The 22,351-nt window shown below is 40.0% G+C and overlaps 1 protein-coding gene across 1 annotated transcript in view; it reads right to left on the bottom strand.

Moving 5' to 3' along the window:
• The window catches only part of COL3A1 (collagen type III alpha 1 chain), a 54,472-nt gene extending 32,912 nt beyond the window's left edge, over positions 1 to 21,560 (bottom strand). The window contains exons 1-3 of the mRNA XM_076342193.1: positions 21,387 to 21,560; positions 1,997 to 2,202; positions 131 to 169 (exon numbers count right to left, since the gene is read on the bottom strand). Coding sequence (XP_076198308.1) covers positions 131 to 169; positions 1,997 to 2,202; positions 21,387 to 21,465 — 324 coding nt within the window. The 5' untranslated portion in view covers positions 21,466 to 21,560. The remainder of the gene's footprint in view (positions 1 to 130; positions 170 to 1,996; positions 2,203 to 21,386) is intronic.
• Positions 21,561 to 22,351: the final 791 nt, after the last annotated feature.

The following is a 22,351-nucleotide window of genomic DNA, read 5'->3' as shown; positions in this document are numbered from 1 at the left end:
ACAGTCCTGCAGACAGTGCAGACATCAATGAAAGCTGGATACCTCTGCAACTTGAATGGTACATATAGCACTATAGGAATTGGCTCTTGATTTTGTTAGTTTCCTTGGGAAGAAAAAGCGCTGCACTTACAGGGTCTCCTTTGGGGCCTTGTCTGATTACTCCAGGAGTCTAAAAAAAAGGAAAAGTAAGTAAATTAAAAAAGAAAATTAAAATAAAACCAAAACCTGAATATATATATATATATATATATATATAAAAACAAGAGGAAAGCACATTTAAACATTGGAATATAGTTTTATCAAATGAATGCCATTTATTCTTATTCAGTATATTTAAAAGCTGTGGGGTTTTTGGTCAGTCTTTCATCTGCATTTTCACGGTTCATCCATAAAGCTACACCTTTCCTGTAGGCAAAAACATGGCACTAATGAAGTCATCAGGGCTTTGCCATTGAGTACAATGGGGACAGAAGTCCACTGTGGAAAGCTGTAAGGAACAGTTTTCTTCTATCCCTCTCAGTCCAGCATGTTAAGTGTGATAATGTAGCTAATTTTAATTTCTCAGCTCTAGTCCTCCAATTTATTTATTTTTCAATTAATAATTCAGTTACACATTACTATCTGGATTCTCAGATAATAGTTCAGAACAGTTTTTATGTATTCAGCTGCTAGTGGTAGCAAAGAATATTCAGCTGAAACTATCTTGGATCTTTCAAGGTGGCATTTCCCTATACACCATCCAAAGTCAGCAGGACAGCTTCCAGTGGGCTGACCAAACTCTTATATATCGAAGACAGAGGCTGGAGGAAGTAGTCTACATGTCCCGTATTATCAGGAACCACAGAACTGATAAAAGAGTCTCTAGACTCAACAAGAGAGGGAGCTGTGCTTAAATCTCCAGCATACTTGTATGTACCACTCGTTTACACCTCTAAAACTGTTCAATGAAGTAGCTCAGGTAATCCTGGAAGCAGTATAGTTGCACTAGCATGGTGCAACTAACACTAGGTGACGTATTTGTATATGACATTTCATGTTTAAGCAGATATACTACAGAGCTGCAGAAATACGTCTTCTCCCTTTCTCTTCCATATACACATTCCTTTCACTCTCTTCTTTTGTCTTCTGGATAGGAATCTTCAATGTGCCTGTGGAAATCTGTGTACTTTAACAGAATCTCTTGGATCTTAAACAAGGACGAAATGTTCAGATAACCTTAGAGCTCAGTATAGCGGGCTCACTCACTGAAGTGGTTTAGGCAGGGGACTTCGCATGCACTAACATTCTTGATTTTCCTGAGGTTAAGTTGCTGCAACTGGTTTAGATAATGTTGGTGTCTACAAACAAGATGATGATAAATTAGGGATGTAGGGCTTGAATCACCTTCCCTTTACAGGGCATTAAGTCAGTAATAACTCTGCAAAAGGAAATTTACTCTGTGATGATGTAGAATTGAGTTGATAAGAAATGCAGACTTGCAGTATGCTGTGAAAATTGTCTAACTTTCTTTAACTCTGTGTTGACATTACTTTCATGGATATAGATTGAGCATGCAGTCAACAAATAAGCTGTTTGCATTAGTCCTATGCTTCTCCATAAAATGAAAAATGTACTGGCTAATTGTTGCCCTCTGTCCCTTTCTACTATTTATCTGTGCCTGTTGTCTATGTAAAACTGGGTTGCAGGACTTCATGTTTTCAGCTGCAGAGCCCAAAGGACTAACAAGTATTTTATCAGATCTGGTACCAATTCTCTGATAGAATACAGAAGTATTCTTGAATTTAACAAAAAAGATAAAACTCTGTGAAAGTTCAAGCTGGTTTTTTATTTGATTTGGCAAAATTTGCCTACCCTAAGTATTTGCCTAGAGTCAGAAAGTGACAAGCTTAGCATTTAAAAGAAAAGTGTTTAAGAGCATCTAAAAGAAAATGAATTGAGGTTGACCTGGATCAAGAAGGTGGCAACACCAAAGTAACAACATTGAGAACAAACTTACTCTTGTAGGTTGTGGTGTTGTTTGTGGACAAACTGGACAGCACTCTCCAAAGGGGATCTCTGGGTTGGGACAGTCCAGCTCCTGATCGTCACAGATGATGTCATCGCAGAGAACAGATCCCGAGTCGCACACACAGATTTGGCATGGCTCTGGTTTCCAAACATCCCTGTCAGCATAAACCTGCCCAAGATGGGTACATCCTACGACTGGAAAGAAAGACAAAATAGTGTTCAATATTATTTCAAATGAGTTTTCCAAATCACAGATGAATAACATGAAAGCCGTTGGATAGTCTGTTTTGTTTTCTACTGTAATATAGTTTATGTGTGTGAAGTAGAAAGCTAAATACTTCTCTTCAGACACTGGGAGGATCTGTTACACTAATTGCAGAGTCTGCTCTGAATCTATAAATAGACATCAATGGAAATCTCCTGGAGCTGATCCAAAGCCCAATTAAATCTGTGATAATCTTCCGTCTCGAGTAATTTTAGTGTCAGACTGAGTTACCGTGTAATTAGCAATTGAATTCTCTGCTGCAGCTAAAAAGCAAACGTGCCAAATCTCTCAAACAAGTGTATCATTGACCCCCATGTGCCAACATAAGCACTTGCACATGGATGCGGAATAAGCCGTCTGTCCAGCACGAACTCTTGCCGCTAGCATCTTGCATTAATAGCTAGCACCAAATGTTTTCAAAGTGTTTTTTGAAAGCCAATGTATGCGATAGATCTAAAAGAATGTTCACATTAATTGCCCAAATGGTTTGCAATTAATGTGTCATCTGGCCTGCTCAAACGTTCCAAGTGTCTGTATTTTCAGAAAAAACATTGTTCATCTGTAATATTCATGGCTTTGTGAATTCCTTCCAACAGCTGTTCTACTGATCAAATTTGTTGTAGATAATGAATTTGAAAAGACTGATGAAAACCGGCTTCAAACATTAAATTTTGTTTTTGTATTTTCTTAGAGAAACAAGATCCAGAAAGCCCGGTCATTTAAACAACCAATATGAAAATAACACTACAAAGTTAGACAAGCTCTTTGTAAGTTTTGTAGAAGTTATTAGAAGTCTCAGATTGCAAATATAAGTATCAGTGAATGTCCTGAATTATGGAATAAGATTTTTTCCATGAATAATTCAAAATAATTTCGTTTACAAACACAAAATTCTGGAGAAAGGCCTATTTGTGTACCTACAGTGTCCTTAAAACTTTAATATCAGAATAAATTACGTACTACACATCACCCTTCAAAAAGAAAAAAAAATGCCAAAAGATGTAATTCAAAGGTCTGGCATTAAAATTACCACTGGCTCCAGACAGAAAATTCTAAACGCCATCAAATTGTTGTAATGGTCATAATTACGTAGTATGAGACCGAGTCCAAATTTATAGTGCAGTCCATTCCTATGTGTTATGCAGTCCCTTTTTCTTTTCTCACATGCGGCACCTTTCATCTCTGTTTTTTCTCCTTTCCACTTCTGCGTTAGCACACTGGTCTCTTTTTTCTCTTTACATTCTTTGTTTTTCTTTCTCCCTGTATTTGTGGGTATCTGTTTCCATACCCACACCCATGCTCTTTGGCATGGTACACACTTGGACGTGTTTCCTCTCTTCTCATGCTGCTTCTGCTTCAGTCCCTTTTTTCTCTATTCAGTTTCATCTTTCCCATAACATGTAACTTCCCTTTTCATCTTCCCTGAATCCTCGTTTTTTGTACCTGAACAGTTCACCTTCTTTACTGCCATGTACTCAACTGAGCTCAGTTTTTCAGACTCTGCTCCCTTCCCAGTGTCTCACCCAGCTGCTTTTCCTTGTCCATATTAACCCGACTTTTTCCTCTGTGTCACTCATGAAATTCATCACCTCCTTGTATGAGCTCTGTCAGGGCAATGGGGAATACAACCAAGACCTCCTGGCTCACTGAGTGGAGAACCAGGCTGGGGATCTTGGAGCAAGGCACAGCATGGGACAGGTTTCTTTTCCCAATTTCAACCCCACTACAGGCTTTCTGCGTAGACCAACTTATGCTATTCCTGCACTTCAATTACAAAAGCAGCAAACAGGAAAATGTTGACTTGTCAAGGCTGACACTACTTATGGTTAAGAGTGGGTTTTGACCACCAGCTTGATTAGAACAAGAAGACTATGCAAAAAGCTTCAAAAATCCTTTTCAGACATTTTCAAGCCAATATTTTTTTCTGTGCCTGATATCAGGCTGGGAACCAGTATTTTACCTTCCTTTGACAATGCAAAAAAATCTTAAAATCTAAAACATTCCAGCGGCATATGAAAACTAATCCCCTTAAGACATTTTCTATCACTTAGAAATTCACTTTTTCCTTTTTCCTTCACTTGTCCACCTTTTGGGCCTCACCAGAAACTTCAGATCCTGTACAAGAGAGGTGGAGAACAACTGCTTATTTCCAGGACAGCATCTTCCTCACACCCACCATGACACAGGGTCATGGCATCAGCTGCTGCTTCAAAGGACATCGCCTAACAGCCGCTACCTCTGAAGAGGATCTAGACATCCTTTCTCAGTCTGCCAAGTTAGATATAGTTTGTAAAAAAGTTGCTTGGTTTCCCAGCTCTCACACCACAGAATCATGTCAGTGGATCCCAGGTAAATAAGCTGATTCTCTGCTTAATTAATTGCTGACTGTTTCTGCAAGAAACATTTTCCTCCTTTAACAAACCAGGATTTCACTGTGGGCACTTAGGAAAAAAACAAACTGCCCAGCCTTGACAAGAGTAATGACAAATGTTTCCTGACAAACAAGAAGGCTGAAAAGTATTTCAAAAATGAGAAGTGCAGCGTTGTGAATGAAATCTTTTTTATAGTCTCTCTAATGACTCATGAAAAAACCCCCGAATTATAAAGTGGCAAAAGCTGAGTAGCTCAGTATAAGAGTGGTTCACTGTATACAAGAAGACCTCGAAAGCAGTACACTGTGGAAGGGAGAATACCATCTAAGCTACTGGGCAGGTTAGAGCTTGCTATCCATCTAAAAGGAGCTGGTTGGATACACCCTGGAGAGCATGGGTGGGCATAGATCCACTTCACCCAAGAGCGATGTACTCAGCTGTCACTCTGCTTAAGCACTTCCCAGCTCCACAGGTTAAAACGTCCTTCTCATTTACAAACATAATGAGGAAGGGAAGAGATGATTTTTCTAGTTTAGGGCAAAACACAGTTTATACATAATTGTTAAATAAAAATGCCATGATACAGATCTAAAAGAATTAATAGTTACTGTGTGCACATGTAATGTGCAGTCATATGAATTGCATACACATATAAAAAAAATGCATAGTGTACACACACTTCTGTACCCATAAGATGTGTTTGATTATTTTTAATATTCAGACTTTCAGCTCTCGGTATCAATCTCTCATCCTTTCAAAATCACAATTATTTTTAACTGTATTTAAGACAGCAAGGTTCTTATTCACTAGGAAATTCATATCCAAGAACTTGCATTTTCATATGTCAATTTTTTCTTCATCCTCACTTCATTTTCTTTGATTTGTTTTGTTGTTTTGTTATTTCCAATGATGTGATCCTGCTACCTTGCAGTGAAGAGGACAGCTCAAATGAGGAGCAGAAAAGGGCCATCTTTCCCATATTTTTGCACTGCTGGTTAGAAAAATTCTGTTTTCAAGACAGCTGCTCTTCTCTGAAGCAGAGGCTTTTCTCAGTGACCAATTTTTCACACTGAGAATACTCACCTTTCCATATTTTAATCAACAATATTGATGAAAATCATGGAAATTTAAAATGTGTCACAAAATGACTGACATAATTTTACAGTAATAAGGAAATAAAGCAGATTTTCTGCATTTTTACAAGGTTGTCATTCAGTTATTCTACAGTAGATGGCATCATTTAACAGAAAGAAAAGACAAAAAATTGAAGACATCTGGATATAATGACATTCATATTTGCTTCTAACTTTCTGGACATTGTTAAATGAATTAAGAAATAAGCTAGAAGAGCTGCAATGAAAATCGTTGCGGCCTTTGGCAGAATGAAAGTATTAAATCGGTTTCCAAAGGAAACTTACATCTGGGAAGACTTAGTCTGTTCAAGACACCCCCTCTGTGCTCAGATGTAGATCTGTGTGTCAGCATGTTATGACATAATGCATTTTGCATTGCTCATAAAGATTAACCATTAGCTCCAAAATCCTTTGGAAAGCTGATTTGTACTAAAGCACTGGCAAGTAACATATAGCAATAATAGGGTTATAAAAAAGCTGACTTGCCTACTTCTAGACTTGCAGTAAAACAGTCACATACTTGCCTTAGCCAGCTTTTCTTATTGATTCCTAAACATATGTATTAGCCTAAGATTTAAAAAAAATTAGAACTCAACAGTATTCGCCTATGGCAATGCAAAATCTTATTCTTCTTCCCAAAGCCCTAAATACAGTGGCTATACAGCACTTCACTTCTATGACAGTTATTGCAATGGTTTGTTGGAAGCTGTGTCAATCTCTGATTTGTTGTAGAAAACATTAAAGTTTAATATTTGAAAGCCTGAATAACTTTGCATTTATGCTCTTTACTGAGCATTCACATTTTTAAAGATTTTGCTGTGAGTAGCATTTCCCTGGGCTAGCCTAAAAGTGAAGAAAAGAAAAAAAGGCAACACAATCTTTGTCATATACCGGTTTTGAATTATTTCCCATTTTCTAAGCAGACTAGCAGCTGTATGTAAGCAGACCAATATGGAAAGCTGAAAGGAAAATCATTTAGTCTCAAAGGGCCTATAAGTGTAGTACATAAAAAAGCCTAAATGTGTACGGGGGAAAACAAATATGGTCGTTGTAGGCCTGAAGGATGACAGATGTCATATGGGACATAATCCCGATTCCAGTGAGGTGAATGGGAGTTTGTTATCGAGTGCTATGACCTGAGAGGCTGACCTGTTTTGTAGTTGCTTTTGGCTTTGCATTTGTGCAAGCGCCATGATCATGACTAAACCACATTTATACGGCAAAAGGAAAAAATCTCCTAATAGCATCCTCAAAAACCACAGGCTTTTCTGCTTTGGACAAAGCAAATGTCCAGATATTGCATTAGCAGCAGACTCACAGATCCCATTTGCAGAGATGTGACTAAATGGTTAGAAATTAAAGAACATCTTGAACTTGTCTGGTTCTGCCTCAGAAAGGGCAATAGTCCACACAGAGGTGACTCACGATCCTCCAGCAGCCGCTCGATGATGGCTTGGGAAGCAAAACCGAGGAGCTTTGATCTGCGAGAATCTGATCACAAACACAATGAGTCAAGCAAACAGTTTTTGCTGTTATTTAAAGTGAATCTGGTAAAGGCTAAAGCACTGAGATGATGGAGGCCTTGCCTCTAACTTTGACTGGATCCAAAGTCTGCTGAAGCTAAGAAGGGTCTTTCTGTTGCTTTTTATGGACTTTAACTGTACAAAGCCTGTGCTTCCTTACTCTGACCTGGTTTCAGCCATTTGCTTTACGGGATGGCTACTTCAAAAAGTGTTTTTACATTTCTTCTACAGTAAATACATCTATTTATTGTGTATTCCAGCACTGTTTTATACATTGCTTAACCAAAGGACAAAGTAGAAAGGAGATACATTGTTCATTTTCAATGGAAATGCTATAATTTTCCCCTACACTGGAGTAGATGGAGGAATCCATCCCAGCATCTGCAGCATTGCTGCTTTCCATTTACTGAGCAGAAAAGAATGCCATGGTGTCTACCTCGAAACAAATGGTTTAGGCTCCCTGTCTGGTATTATGATGATGTTTATAAGAAAATCAAACATACTTGTTCCATCCCATGATCAGTAATGGAAACAAATGGACTCTCGAAGTAATTGGCTTGCTGAGCCAGAATGGCCTGGTTTGTCCGCATGTTCTCCTGTCAGGTAAGTGCTGAGTACTCGAAAATCTGACATAGTGTCTGTTTTCTAGAAGTCAGGAAAAGAGGTGGAAATATAAGAAAAGAAATGGTTTAACAAGATTTTTTTTTTGACTGCAAGGCCTGCAGACATTCTCTCAGCTGGAATTGTCTTAAACAACCAGCTAATTAATTGAATCCATTTCACATGGTGCATGAGGACATATGGGCCAAGTTAGGCGTACCTACCTATTAGGACATTTTCAGATTTAATGGTACTGATGTAATATTTTGTAAGGCTTCTCCACCATGTGATTGGAGGTATCAGGAATGACACCTCAATTGATAAAACAAATGCAGGCCGTGAAAAATCAGAGCAGGTCCATCTTAAAAATCCTTTCCTGCTCCATGTCCTGTAGGAGGAAGAACTGCTCTCAGGTGGAATGGAAAAGGAATGTGAATGAATGGTTCACAGATTTCCCAAGTTTCACACCAAAAAGGACGGCTACATCCTGTGTTTTCAGACTGAAACCAACGCTTTCTTACTTCTAGGGATGCTCGTCTGCCAAAAAAGCTGGTGTTTGAACAGTTCTGCCACTGCGCCAGTCCCAGGCGTTTTCTTCTTTACTCAGTTGCAGAGCAAGAAACAGGAAGCGGCATAAAAGAATGCTGGTTAATCATAATACTGTACTTGTCTGTCAGAGGTATTGCGGAAAGGAGACACGCACTGTTTCACTGGCAATGTATAGAAGAGGCTGGATTCTGAGGCAAAGGATCATTATGTCACATAGCCAAACTGTCCTTGCTCTGAGACCCACCCAATCTGTCTTTCAGATTACAAAATGGAAAAAAAACCCCAGGCCTGCACTGGTACAAACAAGTATTTGCATTTTAAACAAATCATTGCTTGTTCCCTTCATTCGTCTTTATAAGCTCCAAATGCTGCAACCTTTCTGCAGCTTTTAGAAATTTTAGAAATATCAGGATTAAAAAAATATCCTTATGGCATATTTGCTGCCAAGTAAAATGCAAAATGCCTCTATTTTCCTTGCAGATTATTGGCTTTTTCCTAATCTTTCAAAGTGTGATTTATGCTAAGAACTCTAATTTTTCTCCTTTATCTTCAGAGGGCTGTTGTTCTTCTCAAAGGTAATGTGGTCTAAAGTGGCTGAATCTGTCACATTGTTCTGTCTCAACATTTATGTTTCACACATTGCTCTATTCAGGCATGCATGTTGACATCCTTGAATGATGTTCTTCATGCAACTTCTAAAGATCACCCTGCCACATAAGCGTTGCTTTGAAATAGGGACCAGCGATATCCCATCAGCGATATTGTTCCACAACAGCCCCACTGGCTTCAGCTGGTATCCAGCATGAAAAACAATGGCAGAAAAGTTTTCTTGTTTCAAAACTGCTAATAGGCAAACAAAGTGCAAGGAGGGTTTTTTTTTGTTTGTTTAGTTGGTGGGGGTTGTTTTTGGCAGAACTGTCATTTCAAACTGAGTCATACGAGGGGCAGGATAGAGCAGACTGCTGTCTATCTATCGCCTTGCTTCTTTTTTTTGGGTTGCCTAGAGAATTATTATGCCTGTTTCTGAACTTATAAAAGTCATTTTGAGAAAAACATCTGATGGATGCAAGAGATGGTTATACCCCTTTTGTTGTTAGCTATTCCTCGACAACATCATGGCCTAAATTGTTTTTTGTAAGGGAGGAAGATATTCCTGAATGACCGTCTGTATTGAGATGTTATTCTGGGATTTCGTCTCCAGAGTCCTCTCTCAACAGGTTGACTCTGTAACTCAGACAATTATATTTATACTTCTGCCTTTTTAGTAGAGATAGACCTCTTTTGCTATAATCTGCAGAATGTGTATCATTCATTCCTGATTAAGGGTAAACACTGCCTGATCAGAACCTCCCTTGATTTTACTGGGCTTTGGATTAGACCTAAACATCAACTTCTAATTATTCTGGTGGGAACTGTGCCTGACAGGTCAAGCCTTTTAATAAGGGTAACTGTTTGCATTAGAGCAGGACACACAGGAAGTACGAATTTCATCTTAATTCAGTGCTTTCAATGCCTTTTAGAGGGATCATTGCATAATTTTTCAGTCACTCTTCCAATTATTGGTAGAACACCTATGAGATTTTTCCATCCCCTCTGTTCCTACATTACAATATTTTTTGGCACATCACCTTTTGTGCCATTTGGTGTCACTCTAAAAATAAGCAGCAGGCTGCAATCACTTTATTTATGGCTATTTAGTTGTAGTGCTGGCATAAATTCTCACTGCTCTGCAGTAACCTGATTTTAATGTGCGTCTTGTCTTTAGAGTGAATGATGCCAAATGGCACAAAGACTTGTGTCTTAAACCAAGCAGAAACTGACATAAATTCAAGGTCTGATGTGATTACTGATGATTGTATGGATTTATTAGTTTCTTTAAACATACATCCTGCCCACCCCTTGGGCAGTCAATGAAGACTTCTATAGTCAGACTTCAAGTGTCAAGGTAATCTTAATTTTGAACACTTGAACACATTCCAATTTTATTCCATGAGAAGCTGGCCTAACATATTTCTAAAGAAAAGCAATACCTTCATGCTCATCATTATTAGGATCAATTAAGTGGAAAAATTTAACAAAATCTAGCACCACATTTTGTCAGAACTTTAAAAAAAAATTACCCCCAAGATATATCTCAAAGACATACTTCTGCATTTCTGATTTTAGCTAGGACCAGGAATAGTTTATAACATTGGAGCGTTCTTTGCAACATTTCTTGCAGTAGGTCTGTCCTGGCAAGAATAAAGAAAAACTGGAAAAGTCATTGTGTACAAGCAGGTTTCCCAGACTGTACAACCAGTCTGACAGATCCAAAGCATCATGAAAGCTAGATTCAGCTTCTGAGCCGCTAAGTGAAAGGGAACCATTGGAAACTGATGATTGTTACAGCTTGCTATACGTAGCACCTCCTGTAAAACACTGAACTATGACTACTTAATTCAGGATACTTTAAGCTTCTCGCAAGATAAAACCCAAAGGCTGTGTGGGAAAAAAAAAGTATGATTTTTGTTTTTCATTGCCTAACTTTGTAATTAAAACATTTTTTATCAGGTGGTTAAAGTTTCAAGTGGCACATGATCTTCTCTTTCCCCTTAACTCAGTGAGAGGGCTAACAATTTTATGCAACGCTGTTTCTGTGGTTTGCCTTGGAAGAAATCAGCTTGATTCAATGCTTCTCTCCTGAGACTGAAACAGATGGGAAATGTTACAATACAGTACAGTACATATGGTAATATAATTTATATTTTCAGATACGTTGGACAAAGTCAGCCCCAATATAACTCCACGGCCATAGTGAATTTACATCAGAGATGAGTAAAGCAGCAGGGGGTCAAATTCTACACTAACATCACTCCCTGCACAATTTTATTGATTTCCCTGTAATTTCAGAAGTTGGAAGTAAATGAAGGGTTTGGTTCTTGAATTTCATATTCCAGTGATGGATTAAAGAACTCTGGTGTATTGTCTAAAGAAAAGAATCATATCTTTGGCTGCCAATAAATTAAAGGTATTTGTAATTCAGAAGGTCGGGGGGAGGGGGGGGGGAAGGGATTCTGAATGCATAGAGCATCATTAACCTAGTTTCACCTGCAGAACAGTTTGTATTCATTCACTCCTTATTCCAGTTTGTACTAATTCGCCCCACATCCATTTTGGATAGTTTGTTGGACACAGATGGCAGTATTTGAAATTCTTCTTAATCTGCCTCATAAAGGATATTAAATGGCTATTTGTACACTGGATACAATGTTCTTATTGTCAACTTCCTAAGGCTACTGAAGTGAGTATTGTGAGGGTTTTCTCAGGATACCAAAGACAACTTTCTTAACTTTGGGGCCACTTTTAAGTATCAGGTTCCATGCCTATTTTTCAAGCATGAAGACCTAAGGATCTTCCTAACTAATTCCCTCGTCAGGTGCAAATCCACACTCGTGGTGCGGTGAAGAGCCGGCAAGCACAGAGCTGACTTTTTATTAATATCAGAGGTCAGAAGCATTGCTACTGAAGTGGCTGCCTGAAGCCTGGCACACATTTAGCTCTCCCTGCTCTGTGCAGCAACAACGCCTGCTGGAACAGGGTGAGAACAAACAGCGCCGTGTAGCAGAGGAGGGCTAGAACATCTTCAGCAGACACAGACAGATCCACCAGAGTATATCTGCCGGCGTCCTTAAAAGGTATGAGCGGAAGAGCCTGAGCCAGAGAACACCAGATAAATGAAGAGGCTCTGTACTTTTTTTGATTCTTCACTGAAAGAAGTTTACAACTCTCTTTCTCTCTTCAGCTGCTCTAACAGGAAAAGAATCAGTTGGACTTGAACGCCTCTCTTCTTTCCTTTTTCTTTCCCCCCCCCTCCATATTTATGCTATTCTGTTCATACAAAAAAGAGGGATCTACAAAGAGGACCACCCTGCCAATGACTAAGCCACCAACAGGCTTAGAATATTGTGCAAAGAATCTTCGAAATGTCTGAGCAGATTTCAATTACTCTTTTCAAAGATTTGCAATTCCCACTACACAGCCTATTGTTTGCTTTCACTAGGACATTCTTCTCTTAAACAGCTGGCACGGAATGACTACTGCTCTGTAGGGAAACAAGCAAACACCATACAGTAGATTTAAAGCCAAACACACAAAAAAATACAATTTTTTTTAAAAGAGCCTCTCATGAACATAGAAGTGTTTTCCAAGATAGTATGAATTCTATTTTTGCTGCTTATAGCTGAAGGAAAGCATGGGGGATGTAGTTCATTCTCCTTTGGTTCTCAGCGTGGCTATTACACTGAACATCAAAGGAACAATGAGCGATGCTTCCCATCTTTTCCATTAGCTGTGTTCAGGTAAGCAATTGTTTCTCTTGTGTCTATTTGAAAAAGGAGCTGCAGTTTTGCCCTCACCTCTTTTCGTAAAAGAAAATGGAAAGAAGAAGAAGAGAGAGAAGAAGAAGCACAAAGGGAAAGAACAGAGGTAAAGAGATCTTTGCAGCAGACAGCCCGCTAATGCACCAACTGGTCACTGGGCGTGAATTGTGGGGAATTTCAGTGGGAACTAATTATGTCCAGAAGTATTCCAAGAACTGCCAGTGTCAAATTGCTGTGGGAAGTAGTTTCCAGACACAGATCATCCTTTCATATCTACCACTGCAAATGTGCACGGAGTGTTCCTGTGATTCTGCTGCCCTTCACAGTGCTGGGGCTGGGAATAAAGCAGCGCCTGAAGCCACCATAGCAGCCCACAGAAGTTTTGCACATGGAAGGAGATCTTTTGCTGCCTGGCAGGAGAGCAGAGGTGCCTGTGCCACCCTCCAGGGTGACTGAAAGAGAAAACCAGCAGCAGAAAGGGATGGGTCTCCTGTGGTTGTGGATAGCTTTGCGTTACACTGAAGGCCATTCTGGTGCAAACTCAGCTAAAGTCTTAAATCTACAAGTCACATCCCCCATTTCTTGAGAGTCGTTTGGGTGCCCTTTTAGCTGTAAAAGAAGGCCTAGGCTTTCAAAATAACAAAACACATTCAGCCTTAAAATATATATCTTTCCATTAACATCACATTCTTCCTGTTCAATGTCCTGTGCATGCTTTCTCCTCCCTGGCAGACATTTCTTCACAGAGTACTTGTGTGAATCAAAGCAAGACAAAAATGTGCAGACATTGTTAAAGGAGGTACCGTTTTCATTCTCGTTCTGATAGTTCATGTTTAAATGAAGGGTTTGACGTAAATGAGGGGAAATGGAAGTAGCCTCTTAGCTAATCTGAAAGGAATCTCTTCTGCTGTACTTTCACTAAACAAAGCCAGAAGTCCCAGAGCTGAAGTTTATCCAAACTAAAGCCAACAAATGGTTGTTGTTGGAGGGGGTTATATCATGTTTTCCATTGTCATTTTGACATGAAACAGGCAGAGGCTTCAACTTTGCAAACTCGGAGACTCGGAGACTCGGAGAGAAGATTGGCTCTGAAGTGAAAATAAATAAATAAAAGCAGCGGCTGGAAGTAGGTTAGGTTTTCTCAAAGCAAAATGGAGAGAACCTGTCCTATGAAATACAAGATGGGGAAAAATAATGACTGCTTGAAAATATAAATGCAAAATATAATTTACTATGCCTCTGTGTGAAAGATGTATTGCTCTACAGTCACTGATGGAATTCACTCCTCCTTGCACCCTTCCGGCATTTAAGATAGGATAAGCACACCTCTCTCTCTCTGTTATACTTACAGAAGAGACTTTCTGACTCCTGTAATATGTGATTTTTTAATGCCTGTGGAGATTATCAGTTCATCAGCCACAGCCAGGAGCAATGTAAGGGTTAATCTTTGAAATTGTTATACAGTCCCAAAGCAACATGAGGAATATTAATGGCATGGTCCCTACATGTAAATATGGGAATCTTATTTCCCTGAAACACAAAGCGTCTGACTGTGCTGAATGGAGAAAGATCAGGAAATTCTGTGGGAATTCCTTATAGATTTTTCCAGGGACAAAGCATCTCTTGGCAGGGAAGCCATGGTGAGGACAGAAAGTAAAGCTTCACAAACCCTGTGCATCGAAAGATTCAATGGAAGAAAGAAAATCCATAGAGGAGTAGCTGTCCTGCAGCAGTAACTAAGCCAGAGCCCTGGCTCCTGTATCTAGTAGCAGCATGGCCATGGGAAGCCAACGGCAGTGAGTCACCATGCAGCATGTCTGTAACAGAGATAACGTCACTGAGCAGCACAGCCCCAAACAGCCTTCTCTCCAGGAGGAATCCACTGGATCCCCTGGGCTGGAGATGGGCAGCATGCTGAGGGCCAGGGGCTGCAGCATTCTTCTGCACCCATCCACACTCCCTTCAACAGCCCGACCTGAAGGTATAGAAGCAAAATAACACTTCTTGCATCACTCCTGGAGAAGGAATCACATCTGTGCCCAGTTCTTCTGTACAGTGTAAGTTATCATGGATATGTCAAAGGAGGGGTAGGCTGGTAAAGTATTGCAGAAAGTAAAATGATGACACTAAAATTTTTATTCCATTTTGGGTTGAAGGTTACTTATCATCTGCCAAAAACCAAAATCAGGACATCTCAAAACTGTAAACATACAGGTGTTAGGTACTGAACTTTAAACCACGTTAAAGTTGTGCAATCTACAATTTACCAAGCTACCACAAGGAGAATGAGCTAAGAGTTGTCATGTTGAATCAGAAAAGATTTTATTATACCCTTTTCAAATTTGAATTTTATTTTTTTGGGTGTTGCCAATAATAAATTGAATTTTGCTCCATCACATTGAATTTCTGCAATGATGTGGGAATCTAATAATCCAGTTACTTCAAGAGCAAAACCCCCCATTTTGTTAACAACATATCTTTGCCATTGCCAACAGTTTTCCTTTTCTTAGCTGAGATCTTTTGCCTAGTTTCTTGAACAAGCATGACTAAAAGACAGCGTAATCTGGAGTATTGCACTAATTTCCACTTTTGTGGGTTTTGACAAATTATTACTTCAAACCAACAAATTAAAAATTGCAACTGTTACAGCAGCTGTGGCTTGTGCTCTTCTCCAGATTACTAACCTACCATAAAAACATCAAGAGCAAGTATAGTTTTCATGGTGCCCGCTAGCCTGGGAAAGCACGCTTTGTTATTGTTTCCCCCTACTGGTAGGCTGAACCTTTCAACTCTGAAGAGATTGCTTTTAATCCAAAATGCTAAAGGACAGTCTGCATCATTTCTGTGACTGACCTACAGCATACCTTCCCAATTATGAAGCCAGGTATGTCCCATTTTCTGCACATTTCCGATTAAAACAAGGCTCGAACAACATTAACACGTAACTGGGACAATGACTAATAGATCCATGTCAGTCTGGTTTATCAGCCAGTCTGTGAACCAAAAAAGTGATAGTATTTCACTCCTTCCTTTCTCTTGAATAGCAGTAATTAAAACTAACACCCAGCTGTTGTGTAAGGCTGGCATCAGCTAAGATTTTGCAAGTGACACCTCGCTGCCTATTGCAAACCTCAAAACTTTGGCAGAAGCTGGAAGAAGAAATAGGATCTGCTTGTAAACTGCAGCACTAAGAAGGGAGCAAATGTGATGACTCTGACTGAGGCATCAACAGTAATTACATGCCAGAGACAACGCCCTTCTACCTCTGCCTCTTCCCCCTGTAATAAAGCAGTGGATGTTTCCAGCTTTACCTCCTCTTCTAAAAAAATCAGTCTATGTAGATTTGGTCTCAAATCAAAAACAAATCTGGAAAATAATGAAAGGGATATATAATGGTCTCATTTTCCTAAGGCTAATGTCTTCCAGGGATGTGTGATCTAAAATGTGTTTATGAAATTTGTCATATTTCCAAGAACATATATATAATGTTTAGAGGGGGTGGATTCCCCAGGCTTTCATTAGCATGATTTTTCCAGACCAGAAAGGAATGTTTCAATTTTCCTAAGCATAACCTTGCCTGCCATGTGCTTGGGAAAAAACAGTTAGGAAAAATGGAAGAAGAGCTGTAGACCCCTGACCTTTCATACCTTCACATAGTCCAGGTTACTTATGATGGTGTAATTATCTGTTGGCACACAGACATGCATCATCTGGTTTTACCTTCAAAACTCTGGAGGGGGACTTTTCTGCGTTACCAAAACCTTTGAGGAAAGATAGTTCTGACTGTCATTAGCACTACCCTTAAACTAGCTAATTTATCAACAAAGAATGCATATGTGCAATGCTGCATATAGGTAAGTGCTAAAAATGTCAAGTCTGGCAGTCTCACAAACATACTGCATCTGGGCAGTACCCATCTACTTCATTACCTATATAATCCTTTCCAGTTAATAAAAAAAGAAAGCAAAATGGCTAAACCAAGCTGTTTACAAGTTTTCCTAAAATATCATCCTTCTTTTCTGGTGGATCAGAAGTGGGTGCTCAACATAAAGAGTTCTTTGCATGCTGCCTCCTGAAACCTACATGTAATGATTATATTTTATTTTAAAACTCTAATTTGTGACTGAAAGTAATATGAAAGGTCAATAAGTATTCTCAGAGATATTTTAGGATTCAGTCATTACCTCAGAAATGAGCTTCCTGACCAAATATCCAAGATAATACTTACATTACAAGGAAAACACTAAATTACATTAAAGCAAAAAATTATTTGGAATAATAATGAAGGGTTTCTGGCTCTGCTCTCATACTGGTTTTAGAGCAGTAGAGTTTTCCTGATGACCTCAGTGAAGTTCCTCAAGGACTATGGGGTGTACATTTGAAAAGTGTCACACTCCAGGTGACTGAGATGTCCTTTACCCATCTCAGATGCAGCTGAGATGGTCCCAAATCCATCTGACCTCCCTTTTGGCACTGATGTGAGTGGGGCTGTGCACGTGCTTCCTTTGTAGTCGGTGGAAACTGCCAAACACCTCCAGTCTGTCTAGCTAAAATTTATGCTGTCTTCTGGAAGTAGCTGTCTTGATTGACTCTACAAACTCAAGATAAATGGGGTGAACATAAGCCGTAAGGCTAGCAAATGCTTGCACAAATCGGGCTGGCTGGATAGAGGATGGATTTCTTTCCTAAAGAATCATTTGAAGTTCTTACACTTTTTGGTAGTTTAATATGCAGGATGTAAAGGTGTCTTCAAATGGTGGAACTAAATATACATCGCTGAAATCTGAACCATCTGTCATGTCTGAAGCACCAGCTTCATGTCATGTGAGCCACCAGGAGGCATTTCATCTTGAACGTGGTCAGGACTTGCAAACGCCTTACACTAACTTCACATACATCAGAAAACCTGAATTGTGTCAAGGTGATTTCATTTGCATGCTAAAAGCATCCTAGACCAACCTGATCTCCTTCTATGACCAGGTGACCCGCCTAGTGGATGAGGGAAAGGCTGTGGATGTGGTCTACCTGGACTTCAGTAAGGCCTCTGACACCGTCTCCCACAGCATTCTCCTAGAGAAGCTGGTGGCTCACGGCTTAGACAGGTGTACTCTGCGCTGGGTCAAAAACTGGCTGGACGGCCGGGCCCAGAGAGTTGTGGTGAATGGAGTTACATCCAGTTGGCGGCCGGTCACAAGTGGTGTTCCCCAGGGCTCAGTTTTGGGGCCGGTCTTGTTCAATATCTTTATCGATGATCTGGATGAGGGGATCGAGTGCACCCTCAGTAAGTTTGCAGACGACACCAAGCTGGGCGGGAGTGTTGAATTGCTCGAGGGTAGGAAGGCTCTGCAGAGGGACCTGGACAGGCTGGATCGATGGGCCCAGACCAATTGTATGAGGTTCAACAAGGACAAGTGCCAGGTCCTGCACTTCGGCCACAACAACCCCATGCAGCGCTACAGGCTTGGGGAAGAGTGGCTGGAAAGCTGCCTGGTGGAAAAGGACCTGGGGGTGCTGGTCGACAGCCGGCTGAACATGAGCCGGCAGTGTGCCCAGGTGGCCAAGAAGGCCAATGGCATCCTGGCCTGTATCAGAACTAGTGTGGCCAGCAGGAGTAGGGAAGTGATCGTGCCCCTGTACTCGGCACTGGTGAGGCCGCACCTCAAATACTGTGTTCGGTTTTGGGCCCCTCCCTACAAGAAGGACGTTGAGGTGCTGGAGCGTGTCCAGAGGAGGGCAACGAGGCTGGTGAGGGGTCTGGAGAACAAGTCTTATGAGGAGCGGCTGAGGGAACTGGGACTGTTTAGCCTGGAGAAGAGGAGGCTGAGGGGAGACCTCATCGCTCTCTACAACTACCTGAAAGGAGGTTGTAGTGAGGTGGGTGTCAGTCTTTTCTCCCAAGTAACTAGCGATAGGATGAGAGGAAATGGCCTCAAGTTGCGCCAGGGGAGGTTTAGATTGGACATGAGGAAAAATGTCTTTACTGAAAGAGTGGTTAAACGTTGGAACAGGCTGCCCAGGGAAGTGGTTGAGTCCCCATCCCTGGAGGTATTTAAAAGACGAGTAGATGAGGCACTTAGGGACATGGTTTAGTGGGCATGGTGGTGTTGGGTTGATGGTTGGACTCGATGATCTTAGAGGTCTTTTCCAACCTCAATGATTCTATGATTCTATGATTCTATGATTCTAGTGGGTTACTGGGACATACAATATTTCTTTGTGGAAGTCACAGAAAATTCCTTGTTCCACAATATCCAGATCCCAAGCTTTTGAAGAGGTTCAACCTGAGGCTGTACTCAGATCTCCATTCCTAGCTATAACAGCAAGACAAAGAAACACATAGCCCAGAGGTACATCTGACTATCCTAAACTTAGTGTATACTGAGCAGTTTCCTTAATATCTTGCCAAGTCTTGTCTCCTGGCAGGCTTTCCCAAGGAAAATTTTATATTGACTTACATTTGATACTAACCATATAAACATTTTTCTTGACAAGAGAGAGCATTTTAGCCTGTCTGGAAATTCTCTTTTGAATAGTGGAAAATTTGGTTTCCCAGTCCATCGCTGCCCTGCTAATAATCACCTCCTTCAATTATTATTTTCTGTGAGAAAAGTATATTCAAATGTGTGGAAAGAGAGTCAGAATTCCAAAGAGAGGACAGAATTTGATATTTTAAGGGATAACTAGTGTTTTATCAGTCTCTCTGTATAACCTCATCCCTGTAAGTAGTATGGAAGTTAGCCCAGTAAGGAAATGTTACTACAGCATGAAACAGGAATGTGGCAGAGAAATGAGAATACTCCCTCACACTTCGTTTATATATTGTTCTTCTACCCCAAATTTACCATTTCTTGAGTCAAATATTTGTTGCACTTCAGAAATGTCCAGGGATATGACCAGTGTGAGGGAAAGAGACCTGGCACTCAGGGGGGATTTGTTTATTGGGAGAAATAAAACTGTTCCTTCTTTTTATATTGGACGGTCCCTTCGTCCTTATCCCTCTGAAGATATATATATATATATATATATATAAAAAATACATAATGAATATTAAATATATGCAATATGTGTATTATTTGCTGCTGTAAGCACAGAAAACATAGCATATATTTGCTCAAATTTTATATTTTCTTCACTGAGGATTACTGAAAAGACAGTTTATATACTGGAAAAGCAGAAACAGAAAAGCATCAGTTCACAGTATATTATGTTTATTCTCTACAGAACATCTTTATATGCATCGTTTTTTTTCCGATACTTTACTTTACAAGGCTTAGCCTGTGTCTGATGCTTGGTGAGGGAAGCTGGTATTTGGGCACGCTGCTGTTGCAGATGATGTTACCTGATTTGCTCATGCACGGAGCCCCCTGAGCTCCAACTGCTCCACTGCCAACAGCCTGCTGGTGGACTCACAGTCGCCCCCTCAGCAGAGGTGCCTTTCCAGGTATGCTGAGGCAGATAGATTTGCCATGAAATGGCTAAAGTAATCGTTTTCATGATTTGTATCATACAGACTAGGGTAGGGAGTGGTTTTAAAGGCATTTGGCTTTCCTTTGCTTCACTAGTTTATTTGGCTGGTGCTTATCAAGTTATTTGTAAAGAAGTTATTCATTGCCTCGATGCAAGAATAAATACATTGCAGATCTTTTATATTTATAAGAAAGAAAAATGTTTTATCTTAAGGAAGGTCTGGTTTACAATGTCTGGCAAGCAGGAACAGAGCACATCCAAAAAAGGTCAGCTGTACTTGTGGAATGTCATCTGTTTAACTTAAATACTCATACCACACTTATCTTCACTCTAAGTTGAATTATTGTATACAAAGTATTTTTTTTCCCCTCTAAATTCCATGTTTGCTTGGTTTTTGGTGTTCTCGCTCTCTGGAAACATGCACACACATACTTGCGTGGACCCAGATACCATCAGCTGCTAATCAGTCCCATGAGGGACCGAAACAGCCTGCAGATGCACAATTCAAACTATTTCAGCTGAGGGAATTAATTTACCCTCCTGCTTTATGTCAAAGTAAAAATCCCGTAAGCTGACATATTTTCATATATCGCTCTTAAAAACTGGTTCATCAAAACTGGTTAGAATTTTAAGGCGGTTTTCTGCATGCAAATTGTTTAAATAAACCCCCATGCTGCCGGTGGAAAACACACAAGTACAAAGGAGAACTCCAAAAAAAAAGCTGGAAGCAAAGACTTATTGCTTGTGACAAATAACTTCCAGGCAACACAGAGCTAGCAGTTAAAATGTTATTCCAAGAGTTAAAAGAAATAGTTTAAAAACTCTCTGGTGTCTGTAATAGGAAGACAAGTAAGAACAAGAACAAAGGCAGACAGTACTGTACGGTCCTTTTAACCACAGAAGAAAGCAAAGCTAAGAGAAACCTTTGGGATGGTAATGCAAACTCCTGCAGCTTTCAGCTTCAGCATTAAATATCTGACTCAGCTGAATTAGTGAAGGAAAAGTGTTCTGGTGAGATTTGTGAATACACATTTCTTACAAGCGATTAAAATCTTTGGTGAAAATAAAAATAAAATAAAACCATTAAATCATAAGAAGCTTGAATTACTCACCGTCTTGTTGTGCCAAAATAACTGAGGGTTGAAACACGGCAAGAATGAGCAAAGTTACTTTTTGCACAAAGCTCATCATGTCTAAATATTAGACATGAGACTCTCTGTGCAAAAATAAAAATGGGGAGGGAAGAAAAATCTATTCAAAATAGCAACATCGGTTGTTCCCTGCCCTTCCAGCACCGGGCCATGTACAGAACTCAGCCACAAGCATTCCCCAGCTTTGGCCTTAAATAGGAAAAAAATTGGCTTACTTTACTTTTCCACCCCCTTTACTGAAACATGAGAAGAAGACCCATCCCCTAACAGTAAATGAATGATTAATATTTCTCTTGGCTTTACAGAAGAATAAAGTCAACTAAACAAGATACACAGCACATCTGGAACTTTTGTGTGCATACGAAATGCACACTGAGACTGTATATGAATAGTCAGTGTGCGCTGTATGTGAGATATATGCATGTGAAAAAAAGAAGTCCTGTGGTAAAGCCTCTGTGGTAAAGCATTTTTTCATGTTAATTAGGAGTCAATGGGTACAGCCCAAAGAGGATTTTTAATTCTTAGTGCTGCCTAGCAAAGATGAAAAGTAAGTACCTGATGTGGCCACACAAACTGAAAGAATCCCAGAAGTGGAGGAGGAAACCTGGGTATTTCTGCTGATGAGCAATCAGAGTTAATGAAAGGGAGGCCTGAAAATGGCAACAATTCTGTTCCAGTGCTTTTCTCACCATATCTGCCTCACACCATGATTTTGTGTGACCTGGGGAGAAAGCAAACATAAAAAAAAAAAAAGAAGAAAACAAGATCCCAAATCAGAGGAACCAATCTCCCAAACTAAAACTTTTCAAATATTTCGGTTTGATGCTGTCATTACATTTGAAAGGAATGCAGAACAAGTACCACCTTTTTCTTTACTGTTTGCTCCTCAAACAAGAAGGTATAGCGGGCAAAAAAAAAAAATCTTG

The sequence above is a fragment of the Aptenodytes patagonicus genome, chromosome 6 (genome assembly GCF_965638725.1).
Source record: "Aptenodytes patagonicus chromosome 6, bAptPat1.pri.cur, whole genome shotgun sequence".
NCBI classification, from domain to species: Eukaryota; Metazoa; Chordata; class Aves; order Sphenisciformes; family Spheniscidae; genus Aptenodytes; species Aptenodytes patagonicus.
This window is presented reverse-complemented; position numbering and strand designations above follow the sequence as displayed.